Source organism: Eschrichtius robustus, chromosome 1 (assembly GCF_028021215.1).
Source record: "Eschrichtius robustus isolate mEscRob2 chromosome 1, mEscRob2.pri, whole genome shotgun sequence".
NCBI classification, from domain to species: Eukaryota; Metazoa; Chordata; class Mammalia; order Artiodactyla; family Eschrichtiidae; genus Eschrichtius; species Eschrichtius robustus.
The window spans coordinates 184,298,753-184,313,783 of record NC_090824.1 but is presented as its reverse complement, the minus strand read 5'-3'; the positions used below and the strand labels follow the sequence as shown (position 1 = coordinate 184,313,783).

The window sequence follows — 15,031 nt, the reverse complement described above, 5'->3', positions numbered from 1 at the left end:
GGTGTCCTTGTCTGGGCCCACTTGAATGAAAACTAGTCCTCCCTTTGAGAGCAGGCTGCTTAGACGTCATGAGCTGTGCCCTGATTATAGATATTTGAGCAATATGATGGCCATGTGAAGGACATTAGTAGGATATTGCAACTCCTTCCATATAAGGTTAAACTAAAAACTGGGATCATTTATGTGGAGAGGGATGCAGCAAAGGGCATTTGATTTGTCCGTTGCTGCATATTGAGGTCCTTCAGTTTGGAAAACAGCCTGTATGACAGTTACAGTGTAGGTACCACCAGGTCTCACGGCTGTACTATAGCATTGACCTACCAAAATCAGTTGAGTCACATGTACTTGAGGCTGTGTGCAAAGATCAAGTTAGTTATTCAAATGGGAAATAGTCTCATGGAGAGATTACTATTCATTAAGCTCAGCAGTGAGAGCAGTTTGTCTTTTTCTTCCCAGGAATTAGTTTAGGGAGACACAAGTGGGAGGCACTGTTTAGTCTGGAGGTTCTCAGTCTTCCACGTGCCCCTCTAAAATGCCCCTAAATACAGCAGTTCCCATGAGGGAACTGAATTCGAGTGTGGGTGCACATAGAAAATACATCTACATCAATACACATTCAGTAGTGGGGACCATAAAAATGGAGTTTTGTGGTTGCCTGAAAGGATACACTCACAGTGTAGTGTTTGACCAAGGGTGTCCTTGGTGGCGGCCTCAGATGAAAAGCCAGAGAGCGTTATCTCTTTCCCCCAGCACCTGGTGTCAGAGGTTATGGAGATCATGGTCACCTGTGCACCAGTAGCCTAAGGGCTCTAGAAATGCAGCAGTGCCCCACCCCACTTTGAATTCTGACCTTGGCATACATGCTCAGATCACCACCCGCGGCAGGAATATTTTGTGTATGTATGTGTGTGTGTATATATATTTATATATATACACACACACACACATACAGATATATATAGATAGGTAGATCAATAGATATTGCCTAGAAATGTTAGTGTTACACCTTCTTTAACAAATACCCATTAAAAATATCCTCTCACATTTTATGTCACATCTGACATTATGGTAATTTACTTATAACTTTATCAAAATGAGAGAAAATTTTGCTGTATATATGTTATAAATTTGAAATCTAGAGATTGCATACTAGATCTGTTTTTCCATGGAGGAATTAAATGCATCTCTTTATGTAGCTCATGATGATGCACCAGACAAAAATCCTATCCTTAAAGATCAAGAGTCAGTGTCAAAACTCCCCATGCAAGTACAAAAACAAATAACTTCCAGAGGAGGACAACACAGTAGTAAGTATAACAATTATAGGTACCTTTAAATTTAAAAAAATTAATCACATCAGAACTTATTTCTTTAGTTCATGAATATGTATTTGAGCATATAATTTATAGCAATTTTACACTTTGATCTAAATGTGAATACCATAAAACAACTAGAGAAGAAGAAACATTTAACATTTGGTTGGAATTTCTTGTTATAAAACTACTTCATGGCGGGACTTCTGCACCCAGTGTCCACCAAGATCCGTAACTGGTCAGTAGTCTTTCAAAGGGTGTTTACTTTCAGGCAACAATAGGAGATTATGAGTCCGAAGCCAGGTGGCACCTCTGATGTGTGGCAGTGTTCTTTTGCCACAGGCTCCAATTGGCAAACAGAGAGGTTGCTGAGACCCGCAACTTAAAAGGCGGTGGATTCAAGGGGGCAAGGAAAAGGGTTGCCTGTGTAGCCCGTTGGAGGGTCTCCAGGGTATCCTGTTGTCAGACCCCACTCAGGGTAAAGGTCTTTTTGGTAACCTGATTGATGGGTGCTGTCATCAAGGTGGCTTTGTAGGGGAAGTTGTGAGTACCAGTATCTGAATAGTCCCACAAGTCATTGGGCATCCTTTGTGTTTGTTGGGGTTGAGAGCCTGAGCATGACTAAAACTGGGCAGTTATTGCTTCCGGACTGAGAGCTACTGTCCCTTCCCAGTTTATTCCCAGGAATTTCCCAGGATTCATAGGCCCTTGTGCCTTGTCCATAGTAATGTCCTAGACATGTTGCTACATGTGCGTCAAAATGGCATACAGTCCTGGTTGAGTAGTACCCTTTCCTCGACCCACTAAGAGGCATTCATTAGTATGTGGAAGGCTAGTGCTCCATCTGGGAGTGGGACTTCTTCCTGCTCATGACCTTGTGGAAGGACATTAAAGGTGTATTGCAACGCATTACACCAAAGGCAAGCTGATCCTGATCATCTGTGCGGACAGGGATGCTGAAAAGGGCATTTGCAATGTGAATTGCTTCATACCTATTTCCCTCAGCCTGGGCAAAAGCTATGTCAGTCACAGTGTCAGGTAATGCTATTGCCATAGTTGTACTACATCACTGAGCCTGATTATTGCTTGAGTTTCCAGGTACCCAAGGCCTTTTGCAAAGCTCAGATAATGAACCTTGGCTTCCTTAAGCACAGCAATGGGGACAGTTTTGTTTGTTTGTTTTTGAGTTCCTGAGGCAATTAATGCTGTTTTTGAGAGACAATACTGCTAGCAGGTAGTAGTTTGGTAGGTTTACAGTCTTCCATATGCCCCACTAAAATGGTCTTAAATGCAATAATATCCTTTAGGCCTTAGAGTAAGTGCAATCCGGTATGCATATCGATAATACATCTATAACAATAATCCATTCAGTAGTGTTGCCACAATAATGATATGTTACACCTGTAGTCAGGCTGGGTAAGGATCTTGGTGGTATTGGCTTCAGACAGAAAATCAGAGAGCATTATCAATTTTCTCATTCTCATCCCAGGGGATTGGGGGTCACCATCAACTGTGGACCATTACCAAAAGGGCCAAGAAATGCAGTTCTCCCTCATGTGTACTCTGAACTTTGACCCTTGGCATAGGATCTCACTTCTTCACTCTGGACTTAGGAACATTGGACATTTCATAGTCTTGTTTAATCCAAAAAGTTTGGGTAAAAGTTGGTAAGGCTCTATGATTCATTTTAGAATTTACTGGGAGAAGGAGAAGAAATAGTCATAGGGGTCATTACCTGGCAGACCCTATAGGGGCTGCCATTTGGCCCCTTAAGGCACGCTACTTGGCCATGAGTTCCTAAGTGGAGAACTCATTAATCTCTTCTTTTGAGCTCCCACTATTTAAAAAACAGACGCAGAGGTATTGGGAGAGCACTACCCAAATTCTCCACTAGTGTGTGCCAGTTAGCATTTTCATGTCACCTTCTGTGATGGTCTCTCTTTGTTATTTTGGCAGTAGTTACATTTTCCCTGACCAAGAATTTGTCAGTTAAGATCTGGATTATATCACTAACAGACGGACCTGATGTTATGAGGAGCTTTAATTGAGCTTGATAACCAGCAGGAGTGGCACTAATGAACCTAGAGTCTTGTTAACAATCTCATCATCCACCACTGTCACTTTCTCATTGTAGAACCAAGGGACCACCAGTGTAGTTTGCAGGGCTGTTGTCCTCTGGAAACTTGGTCTAAACATGTGTTTTAGTCATAGAGAACCCATCACTGGTGGGCCAAAGCTGTCACAGCCCAAATGGTTTCTAGCTGAGGAAGAAGGACTTGAGTGTTCCTCTTAGCCTCCTTGATCAAACTTTCTGCTGTCAGGACACTCTTAAGGAAGTCCACCCATGAAGTGCCACTGTTCCTCACTAACTTTAAGAAGAGCTAACACCAATCCTTCTCAAAGTCTTCCAAAATTGCAGAGGGAGAAACACTCCCAAATTCATTCTACGAAGCCACCATCACCCTGATACCAAAACCAGAAAAAGATATCACAAAAAAAGAAAATTATAGACCAATATCACTGATGAACATAGATGCAGAAATCCTGAACAAAATACTAGCAAACAGAATCCAACAGCACATTAAAAGGATCATACACCATGATCAAGTGGGATTTGTCCCAGGGATGCAAGGATTCTTCAATATACACAAATCAGTCAGTGTGATACACCACATTAACAAATTAAGGAATAAAAACCATATGATCATCTCAATAGATGCAGAAAAAGCTTTTGACAAAATTCAACACCCATTTATGATTAAAAACTCTCCATTAAATGGACATAGAGGGAACCTACCTCAACATAATAAAGGCCATATATGACAAACTCACAGCAAGCATCATACTCAATGGTGAAAAACTGAAAGCATTTCCACTAAGATGAGGAACAAGACAAGGATATCCACTCTAGCCACTCTTATTCAACTTAGTTTTGGAAGCCCTAGCCACAGCAATCAGAGAAGAAAAAGAAATAAAAGGAATACAAATTGGAAAAGAAGAAGTAAAACTGTCACCGTTTGCCAATGACATGATACTATACATAGAAAATGCTAAAGATGCCACCAGAAAACTACTAGAACTAATCAATGAATTTGGTAAAGTTGCCAGATACAAAATTAATGCACAGAAATCTCTGGCATTCCTATACACCAACAATTAAAAATCAGAAAGAGAAATTAAGGAAACACTCCCATTTACCATTGCAACAAAAAGAATAAAATACCTAGGAATAAACCTGCCTAAGGAGGCAAAAGACGTACTCAGAAAACTGTAAAACACTGATGAAAGAAATCAATGACATAAACAGATGGAGAGATATACCATGTTCTTGGATTGGAAGAATCAGTGTTGTGAAAATGACTATACTGCCCAAAGCAATCTACAGATTCAGTGCAATCCCTATCAAACTACCAATAGCATTCTTCACAGAATTAGAACCAAAAATCTTACAATTCGTATAGAAACACAAAAGACCCCGAATAGCCAAAGAAATCTTGAGAAAGAAAAACGGAGTTGGAGGAATCAGGCTCCCTGACTTCAAACTATACCACAAAGCTACAGTAATAAAGGCAGTGTGGTACTGGTGCAAAAATAGCCATTCTGACTGGTGTGAGGTGATGTCTCATTGTGGTTTTGATTTGCATTTCTCTCATAATTAGTGATGTTGAACATCTTTTCATGTACCTCTTGGCCATCTGTATGTCTTCTTTGGAGAAATGTCTATTTAGGTCTTCTGCCCATTTTTTTTGTTGGGGTTGTTTGTTTTTATGATATTAAGCCACATGAGCTGTTTGTAAATTTTGAAGACTAATCCCTTGTTGGTTGCTTCGTTTGCAGATATGTTCTCCCATTCTGTGAGTTGTCTTATTGTTTTGTTTATGGTTTCCTTTGATGTGCAAAAGTTTGAGTTTAATTAGGTCCCATTTGTTTATTTTTGTTTTTATTTCCATTACTCTGGGAGACGGATTGAAAAAGATATTGCTGCCATTTATGTCAGAGAGTGTTCTGCCTGTGTTTTCCTCTAAGAGTTTTATAGTGTCCAGTCTTACATTTAGGTCTTTAATCCATTTTGAGTTTATTTTTGTGTATGGTGTTAAAGAGTGTTCTAACTTTGTTTTTTTACATGTAGCTGTCCAGTTATCACAGCACCATTGATTGAGGAGACTGTCTTTCCTCCATTGTATAGTCTTGCCTCCTTTGTCATAGATTAATTGGCCATAGGTGCATGGGTTTATTTCTGGGCCTTCTATCCTATTCCATTTATCTATATTCCTATTTTTGGCCAGTACCATACTGTTTTGACGACTATAGTTTTGTAGTATAGTCTGACATCAGGGAGCTTGATTCCTCCAGCTCTGTTTTTCTCTCTCAAGATTGCTTTGGCTATTCGGGGTCTTTTGTGTCTCCACACAAATTTTAAGATTTTTTGTTCTAGTTCTGTGAAAAATGCCATTGGTAATTTGATAGGGATTGCATTGAATCTGTAGATTGCCTTGGGTAGTATAGTCATTTTGACAGTATTGATTATGCCAATCCAAGAATATGGTATCTCTTTCCATCTGTTTGTGTCTTCTATTTCTTTCATCAGCGTCTTATAATTTTCAGAGTACAGGTCTTTTGCCTCCTTAGGTAGGTTTATTTCCAGGCATTTTATTCTTTTTGTTGTGATGGTAAATGGGATTGTTCCTTTAATTTCTCTTTCTGATCTTTCATTGTCAGTGTATAGAAATGCAACAGATTTCTGTGTATTAATTTTGTAACCTGCAGATTTACCAAAATCTTTGATGAGCTCTAGTAGTTTTCTGGTAGCATCTTTAGGATTTTCTATCTATAGTATCATGTCATCTGCAAACAGTGACAGTTTAATTTCTTCTTTTCCAATTTGGATTTCTTTTATTTCTTTTTCTTCTCTGACTTCTGTAGCTAGGACTTCCAAAACTATGTTGAATCAAAGTGGTGAGAGTGGACATCCTTGTCTTGTTTCTGATCTTAGAAGAAATGTTTTCAGCTTTTCACCGTTGAGTTTGATGTTATCTGTAGGTTTGTCGTATATGGCCTTTATTATGTTGAGGTATGTGCCCTCTATGCCCACTTTCTGGAGAGTTTTTATCACAAATAGGTGTTGAATTTTCTTAAAACCTTTTTCTGCATCTATCGAGATGATCATATGGTTTTTATTCTTCAATTTGTTGATGTGATGTATCACACTCATTGATTTGTGGATCTTGAAAAATCCTTGCATCCCTGGGATAAATCCCGCTTGATCATGGTGTACAATCTGTTTACTATATAGTTGGATTCAGATTGCTAGTATTTTGTTGAGGATTTTTGTGTCTGTGTTCATCAGTGATATTGGCCTATAATTTTCTTTTTTGTGTGGTATCCTTGTTTGGTTTTGGTATCACAGTAATTGTGGCCTCATAGAATGAGTTTGGGAGTTTTCCTTCCTCTGCAGTTTTTTGGAACAGTTTCAGGATAGGTGTTAACTCTTCTCTAAATGTTTGATAGAATTTGTGAAGCCATCTGACCCTGGACTTTTGTTTGTTGGGAGTTTTTTAATCACAGTTTCAATTTCAGTACTTATGATTGGTCTGTTCATATTTTCTATTTCTTCCTGGTTCAATCATGGGAGACTGTACGTTTCTAAGAATTTGTCCATTTCTTCCAGATTGTCCATTTTATTGGCATATAGTTGCTTGTAGTAGTCTCTTATGATTCTTTGTATCTCTGTGGTGTCAGTTGTAACTTCTCCTCTTTCATTTCTAATTTTATTGATTTGAGTCCTCTCCTTTTTTTCTTGATGAGTCTGGCTAAAGGTTTTTCAATGTTGTTTATCTTTTCAAAGAACCAGCTTTTAGTTTCATTGATCTTTTCTGTTGTTTCTTCATCTCTATTTCATTTATTTCTTCTCTGATCTTCTACTAACTTTAGGTTCTGTTTGTTTTCTTTCTCTAGTTCCTTTAGGCATATCTTTAGGTTGTTTATTTGAGATTTTTCTTGTTTCCTGAGGTAAGATTGTATTGCTATAAAATTCCTTCTTAGAACTGCTTTTACTGCATCTCATAGGATCATTGTGCTTTCATGTTTATTTGTTTCTAGGCATTTTTTGGTTTCCTCTTTGATTTCTTCAGCGAGCCATTGGTTGTTTAGTTGCATATTTTTTAGCCTCCATGTGTTTGTGTTTTTTACAGTTTTTTTTTTCTTGTAGTTTATTTCTAATCTCATAGTGCTGTGGTCACAAAAGATGCTTGATATGATTTCAGTTTTCTTAAGTTTACCAAGGCTCGCTTTGTGGCCCAGCATGTGTTCAGTCCTGGTGAATGTTCTATGTGCACATCAGAAGAATGTGTATTCTGCTGCTTTTGGATGGAATGCTCTAGAAATATCAATTAAGTCCATCTGGCTAATGTGTCATTTAAGGCCTGTATTTCCTTATTAATTTTCTGTCTGGATGAGCTGTCCATTGATGAAAGTGGGGTGTTAAAAGTCCCCCACTATTACTGTGTTGCTGTTGATTTCTCCCTTTATGGCTGTTAGTATTTGCTTTATATATTGAGGTGCTCCTATATTGGGTGCATATATATTTACAGTTGTTATATCTTATTCTTGGATTAATTCCTTGATCATTATGCAGTGTCCTTCTTTGTCTCTTTATTTATTGTGGTGTCCTTCTTTGATGCTTTAAAACAGTCTTTATTTTAAAGTCTATTTTGTCTGATAGGAGTATTGCTATTCCAGCTTTCTTTTGATTTCTATTTGCATGGCATATCTTTTTCCATCCCCTCACTTTTAGTCTGTACGTGTCCCTAGATCTGAAGTGGGTTTCTGGTAGACAGCATGTATGTGGATCTTATGTTCGTATCTATTCAGCCAGTCTATGTCTTTTGGTTGGAGCATTTAATCCATTTATGTTTAAGGTAGTTATCGATATGTATGTTCTTATTGCCTTTTTGCTACTTGTTTTGGATTTGTTTTTGCAGGTCTTTTTTCTTCCCTCCCTCTTTTATTCTCTTTTGTGATTTGATGACTATAGTGTTGTGTTTGGATTCCTTTTTTTGTGTGTGTGTATCTATTATATTTTCGGTTTGTGGTTACCGTGATGTTTTGATATAGCAGTATATATATAAACAAGATTGTTTTAAGTTGCTGGTCTTTTAATTTTAAATGCTTTTCCAATATCCTGCATTTGTGCTCTCCTCTTCTCATAATTGCTGGTCTTGATATCATGTTTGTGTGTGGATTATTTCCTACCTTTACTGTATGTTTGCCTTTACCAGTGAGCTTTTCCATCCATAATTTTCTTGTTTCTAGTTGTAGTCTTTTCGACTTAAGAAGTTCCTTTAGCATTCGTTGCAAAGCTGGTCTGGTGGTGCTGAATTCTCTTAGCCTTTGCTTCTCTGTAAAGGTTTTGGTTTCTCCTTCAAATCTGATTGAGAGCCTTGCTGGGTGGCATATTCTTGTAGGTTCTTCCCTTTCATCACTTTAAGTATATCATGTCACTCCCTTCTTACCTTCAGAGTTTCTGCTGGGAAATCAGCTGATAACCTTATGGGAGTTCCCTTATATGTTATTTGTCACTTTTCCCTTCTTGCCTTTAACATTTTTTCTTGGTCTTTAATTTTTGTCAATTTGATTACTATGTGTCTCAACATGTTTCTCCTTGGGTTTATCCTGCCTGGGACTCTCTGCACTTCCTGGACTTGGGTGACTGTTTCCTTTCCCATGTTAGGGAAGTTTTCAGCTATTATCTCTTGAAGTATTTTCTCAGGTCCTTTCTCTCTTCTCCTTCTGGGACCCCTAAATGTGAATGTTGGTGCATTTAATGTTGTCCCAGAGGTCTCTTACATTGTCTTTATTTCTTTTCACTCTTTTTTCTTTTTTCTGTTTCACGGCAGTGTTTTCTACCATTCTGTCTTCCAGGTCACTTATCCATTCTTCTACCTCATTCATTCTTCTATTGATTCCTTCTACTGTATTTTTCATTTCGGTTATTGTATTGTTCTTCAGTTCTTCTAGGTCTTTGTTAAACATTTCTTACTTCTTCTCGATCCTTACTTCTATTCTTTTTCCAAGATCTTGGATCATCTTTACTATCATTATTCTGAATTCTTTTTCTGGTAGGTTGGCTATCTTTACTTCACTTAGTTGTTCTTCTGGGGTTTCATCTTGTTCCTTCATCTGGGACATATTCCTCTGGTGTCTCATTTTGTGTGACTTTCTGTGATTCTGGTTTCCATTCCACAGGCTGCAGGATTGTAATTTTTGCTGCTGCTGTCTGCCCTCTGGTGCATGAGGCTGTCTAAGAAGCTTGTGCAGGCTACCTTTTGGGAGGAGCTGGTTCCTACCCAGTGGTGGGTGGAGCTCGGTCTTGTTCCTCTGGTGGGCAGGGCCATGCTCATTGATACTTTAAGCCTCTTGTCTGCTTTTGGGTGGAGCTGTGTTCCCACCCTGTTGGTTGTTTGGCCTGAGGTGACCCAGCACTGGAGCTTACAGGCTGTTTGGTGGGGCTAATGGTGGCCTCTGCAGGGAGGCTCACACCAATGAGTACTTCCCAGAACTGCTGCTGCCAGTGTCTTTGTCCCCACAGTGAGCCATAGCTGCCCTCTGCCTCCACAGGAGATCGCACAATACTAAGCAGGTAGGTCTGGCCCAGTCTTTTATGGAGTCAACTGCTTTTTTCACCTGGGTCCTGGTGCACATGAGAGTTTGTGTGTGCCCTCCAAGGGTGGAGTTTCTGTTTCCCCCAGTCCTTTGGAGGTCCTGTGATCAAACCCCGCTGGCCTTCAAAGCCAGATTCTCCGGGGACTCCTCCTCCTGTTGCCGTAACCCCAGGCTGGGAAGGCTCAAAACTTTTACTCCTGTGAGATAACTTCTGTCTTATAATTGTTTTCCAGTTTGTGGGTCACGCACATGGCGGGTATGGGATTTGATTTTATTGTGATTGTGCCCCTCCTACCATCTCGTTGTGGTTTCTTCTTTGTCTTTGGATATAGGGTATCTTTTTTGGTAGGTTCCAGCTTTTTTTCGTCGATGGTTGTTCAGCAGTTAGTTGTGATTTTGGTGCTTTTGTAAGAAGGGCGTGAAATCATGTCCTCCTGCTCCACCATCTTGAGCTAATCCCAAGTCCTTTTCTATATAGTTTTAAATTAAATACATCAGAAGAACTTTATTTGGTTCATGAATGTGTCTTTGAACATATATTTTATAGAAGTTTTAAACTTTGACATAAAGTATGAATACCCTAACAAAGCTATAGAACAAAAGCAAATGTATTCTATGTTTTGGTTGGAATTTCTTGTCCTAAGATTATTACATGACCAAGGTCATGCTCTCAAGGCCAATAACAGACCAATAATTGTCTCATAAAGGATATGCACTAACTGTCTCATAAAGGATATGCAATTTTCAGCCAGCTCTGGCAGATTGTGGACCCAAAGTCCATTGAATGCCTCTGATGTATAGTAGTGGCCTTCTGCCATAGATTCCAGTAGGCAAAGAGAAATGTTACTGAGAGTCCTAACTGAAACAGCAAATGAAAATCAGAGGGGTCCACAAAAAGGGCATCTGGGTTAGTCAGTTGAATGGCTTCCAGAGGACCCTGTCCATCAGTGCCCCAGTCAAATGTGGTCATCTTTATGGTAACCTGATTGTTGGGTGCTGTGTGATCCCTGTGAGAGTGTGACAGTATCTGTATAGTCCCACCAATTGCTCAGATGGTTTTTACTTGGGGGGACAGAGAGGGCCTAAAGCATGACAGTCATCTTCCCTGGATTATGCCCCTTACAGATCATGCCCAGGAATTTTACTTCATTTTTAGGTCCTTGTACCTTGTTGTTAATAACAGCCTAGCTATGTGATACTTGTAGGTGAACAGGACATCCAGTTCTTTTTGGGTAGTGCCCTTGTCTGAGCCCACTAGGATGATTTCATCAATAGAGTGGAAGGTTAGTGCTCCCTCAAGGAGCAGGACTTTTTCCAAGTCTTTAGCTATGCATTATTACAGGTAGAGAATTTAGGGAGTCTCATGGAAGGACATTAGTGGTGTAATACAACCCATACTGCGTACAACAAACTAATCCTGATCATGCACATGGAGAGGGATGCTGAGAAGGGCATTTGTGATGTCAACCACAGGACACCAGGATTCTTTATCTTGGATGATAACCTCTATAACTGTCACAATGTCAGCTACCACTGGTGCCATAGGTAGTTCTAACGCTTTGTGTAACCCTAATCAATTTAGAGTCTGGGCACCAAAGGTCTTGCACACAGGCCAGGTGGAGTTACTGAATGGAGAAATAGTTTACAAATATTTGTTGGCCTTTGAAAGCTCAACAATGAAGGCAGTTGCCCCTTTTTATTACCAAGGCCTGTGACTTTGTTTTTGGTAGACAGAGGTGCTAGTGGCCAGTAGTTTGGTAGATCATAATCTTTAACGTACCCCACTAAAATACCCTAACTTTAAATCTTATCATGGTGGGGGTTGGTTAGTGCTGCTTGATATAAAAAGTACATTTCTACCAATAACATATTCGGTGGTAGAAACCACAATAATGGAGGTTTGTAGTAGTCCAAAGGGTATTCCCTTACAGTTGGGTTTGGAAAAGAGTCCTAGTGGTGGGTGGACTAAAACTACAGAGAATTATCTGTTTCCCCCTCATCCTTTTATAAGGGACTGTCAAGATCACAGAAATCTATTCACCAGTATCCAAAAGGCCCAAGAAATGCAGTATTTCCCCTCCACAGTTTGAACTCTGACCTTAGCATATGTCCTCAGTTCCCCACTGGAGACATAGAGACCTTGTCTAACCTCTAGTCACGTTTATTTATGAAAGCTTAGAGGTCTGAGTAAAAGTGGGAAGGATCTGTATTGATGGATACCACCAGGCACCATTCTTACTAAGTTTAATAAGATTACCTCCTTCATCAAGGAATCAAACTACCCAAGGCTCTAAGGTCTCTTCAGGTCACTGGATAAAATGATTCCAGGGCTTCCCTGGTGGCGCAGTGGTTGAGAATCTGCCTGCCAATGCAGGGGACACGGGTTCGAGCCCTGGTCTGGGAAGATCCCACATGTCGCGGAGCGACTAGGCCCGTGAGCCACAATTGCTGAGCCTGCGCGTCTGGAGCCTGTGTTCCGCAATGGGAGAGGCCGCGATAGTGAGAGGCCCGCGCACCGCGATGAAGAGTGGCCCCCGCTTGCCGCAACTAGAGAAAGCCCTCGCACAGAAACAAAGACCCAACACAGCCATAAATAAATAAATAAATAAATAAATAAATAAATAAATAAATAAATAAAATTTAAAAAAAAAATGATTCCAAAGGGCTCTACATTATTTTTAATTAAAGGGACAAGTTTTAATAACTGCTGTGTTCTGGGCTCTCTTTTGGCACCAGGAATGTGCTTGGAGATAACAGTAGTCATTGGATACAGTTCAACTCACAGAGTCTCTGGTTGTTGGATCCATCATCAGAGAACAATAATCAGCATCTAGGGAATTGCTTCCCTAGCTTTTTTAGAGTCCCTCTGTTGGTTCTCTAATTTGACTTACTATGGGAACTCGGCCAGGGAGTCGGGAGCTCAAGGGAAGGACCATTCCCCTGAGAACTGAAAATCTTACGTAAACAATCCATTAGAACTCTCCAAGAGTGCTTTGTGGCATCCACTGTCACTGTCTGAGAATCACTGGCATAGCTGATAATGAGCCCTGTTGGACTCATGCAAGTAATCCACTAGTACTACGTCAGAGCACCCCAAAGACTTTTTTCATATCTCCCAAAATTGCCCAGTAAAAGTTTCAGTATTTTGCTTTTCTAGAAGAGCATTGTGCTTCATTGACCACCTGCTCAGTGTGTCAGTTTGTCAAAAAATGAGCTGCCAGTTTTTAGTTGGTCAATTAAGACTAACTGAAAGTAACAATTAAGTATTTATTTATTTACTGAGATAGTATAAGCAAGAGCCTAAACAGGAAAGGGCTCTAGCTCCACCAATGTTTACTTTTCCCCACAGAATGGCCCAGAGGTGGGTCATGTGCATCAGAGCAGATGAGAGGAACATCTTACTGTGGAGGAAGTCCCCCCAAAAGCCTTTGATGTTTTATGGACCCAAGTGCCATGAGGAAGTAGAGGAGAGAGGGCTTAGAATGAAAAAATGTTGAACCAGAATGGAGAAAGAGTTTTTAAGGCCACCCAGTAAGATGGTCTAGGCAGAAGTGCTGAACAGTATAATGCCTCACCTGAGGTCTCCTCTGCCTCGTAAGGAGTTTTCCCAGTGGATACACTTGAGCTAGAATGCAGATATGCCAGTCCGGATGGGTCTTAGTCCACGACTGCAGCTACCTCCAACGCCTGCAGTGCACTGGCTCTGCCTCAAATATAGTGCGCGGTGTGAAGTTTTTCCGCATGACAGCTGCCAGAGAAGGCCTCTGTAATTGTCCATGATTGAGCCTGAAAGATCACACATAGAATTTTGGCCTGGAGTCAGACTCTCCCCAGTTTTTATATGTATACCTATACCTATTCCTGTATCTATGCCTATTCTGATCATCTGTGTGGACAGTGATACTGAAGAGGGAGTTTGAGGTGTCAGTTGCAGCTCACCAAGCTTCTTCATCTTGGGCAGCAGCCTCTGTGACGGTCCCAAAGTCAGTTAGTGCCAGTGCCCAGGGCTGCACTACAGCACTGAGCCACGATCAGTTGAGTCTCTACACGACTGAGGCCAGGCGCACAAGTCAAACAGGGCTACTGAATGGAGAATTAGTCTCAGAAAACTGTGGCTCCATTAAGCTCAGCAGTTAGGATAGCTGTATCTTTTCTCTGCTAGTCCATTGATACTTTACTGGTAAACAGTAGAACTGCACAGTGTTAGGAGGGTAGGTTTATGGTCCCCACATGCCATAAAATGTCCCTAACTGCAGCAACTACCTTCAGGACTTTGGAGTGAATTCAAGCAGGGATACACTTAGACAGTACATCTGTACCAATATATATTCAATAGTGGGAGCCATTACAGTGGTGGCCATAACAATTGTAATTGTCCAGTGGGGCCCACTTATAGTTGTACCTGATAAAGGTTCTGGTGGTGTTGGACTGAGACTCAAAACCAGAGAGCATTGTTTGTTTCTTCTTTGTATTAGATTCCTAGCACTGCTATAACAAAGTACCACAAACTCATTGACTTAAAACACAGAAATTTATTGTCTCAGAGTTCTGGAGGCTAGAAGTCTGATATCAGGGTGTCAGCAGGGATGGTTACTTCTGAGGGATTGTTATTGATAATCTGTTCAATACTTCTGTTCTAGCTTTTGGTGGTTTGCTGGCAATATTTGGTGTTCTTTGGCTTCAACATTTTGAAATATTTTTTTACAGCAGTAGCCCACTTCCCAGTACCAGAAATCTATATGAGTTTGCTTGGACTGCTATAACAAAGGACCACAAACTGAATGGCTTAAAAAAATATTGTCCTACAATCAGGATGGCAGAAGTCTGGTATTAGATATTGGTAGGGTTGTTTTCTTCTGAGGACTCGAGCAAAAAACTGTTTTTTGCCTCTGTCCTATGTTCTGGTGGTTTTCTGGCAATATTTGACATTCTTGGCTTGTAGATTCATCACCCTGATCTATGCCTTCATCTTCACAAGGTGCTCTCCCCATATGTTTGCCTGTCTCTGTGCTCAGATTTCCCATTTTTATAAGGACTAGGACCCACTCTAATAACCT

The 15,031-nt window shown here is 40.3% G+C and overlaps 1 protein-coding gene across 20 annotated transcripts in view; it reads left to right on the top strand.

Annotated features, from left to right (window-relative positions):
• CCDC7 (coiled-coil domain containing 7) overlaps nucleotides 1–15,031 on the top strand; it is a 319,203-nt gene that overhangs the window by 193,303 nt on the left and 110,869 nt on the right. For 18 of the 20 annotated variants that reach the window (XM_068560909.1, XM_068560921.1, XM_068561029.1 and 15 more), the window contains one exon: nucleotides 1,197–1,307. The exons of the other annotated variants lie outside the window; for them this stretch is intronic. In XM_068560909.1, coding sequence (XP_068417010.1) covers nucleotides 1,197–1,307 — 111 coding nt within the window. The remainder of the gene's footprint in view (nucleotides 1–1,196; nucleotides 1,308–15,031) is intronic. 20 annotated transcript variants of the gene reach the window in all.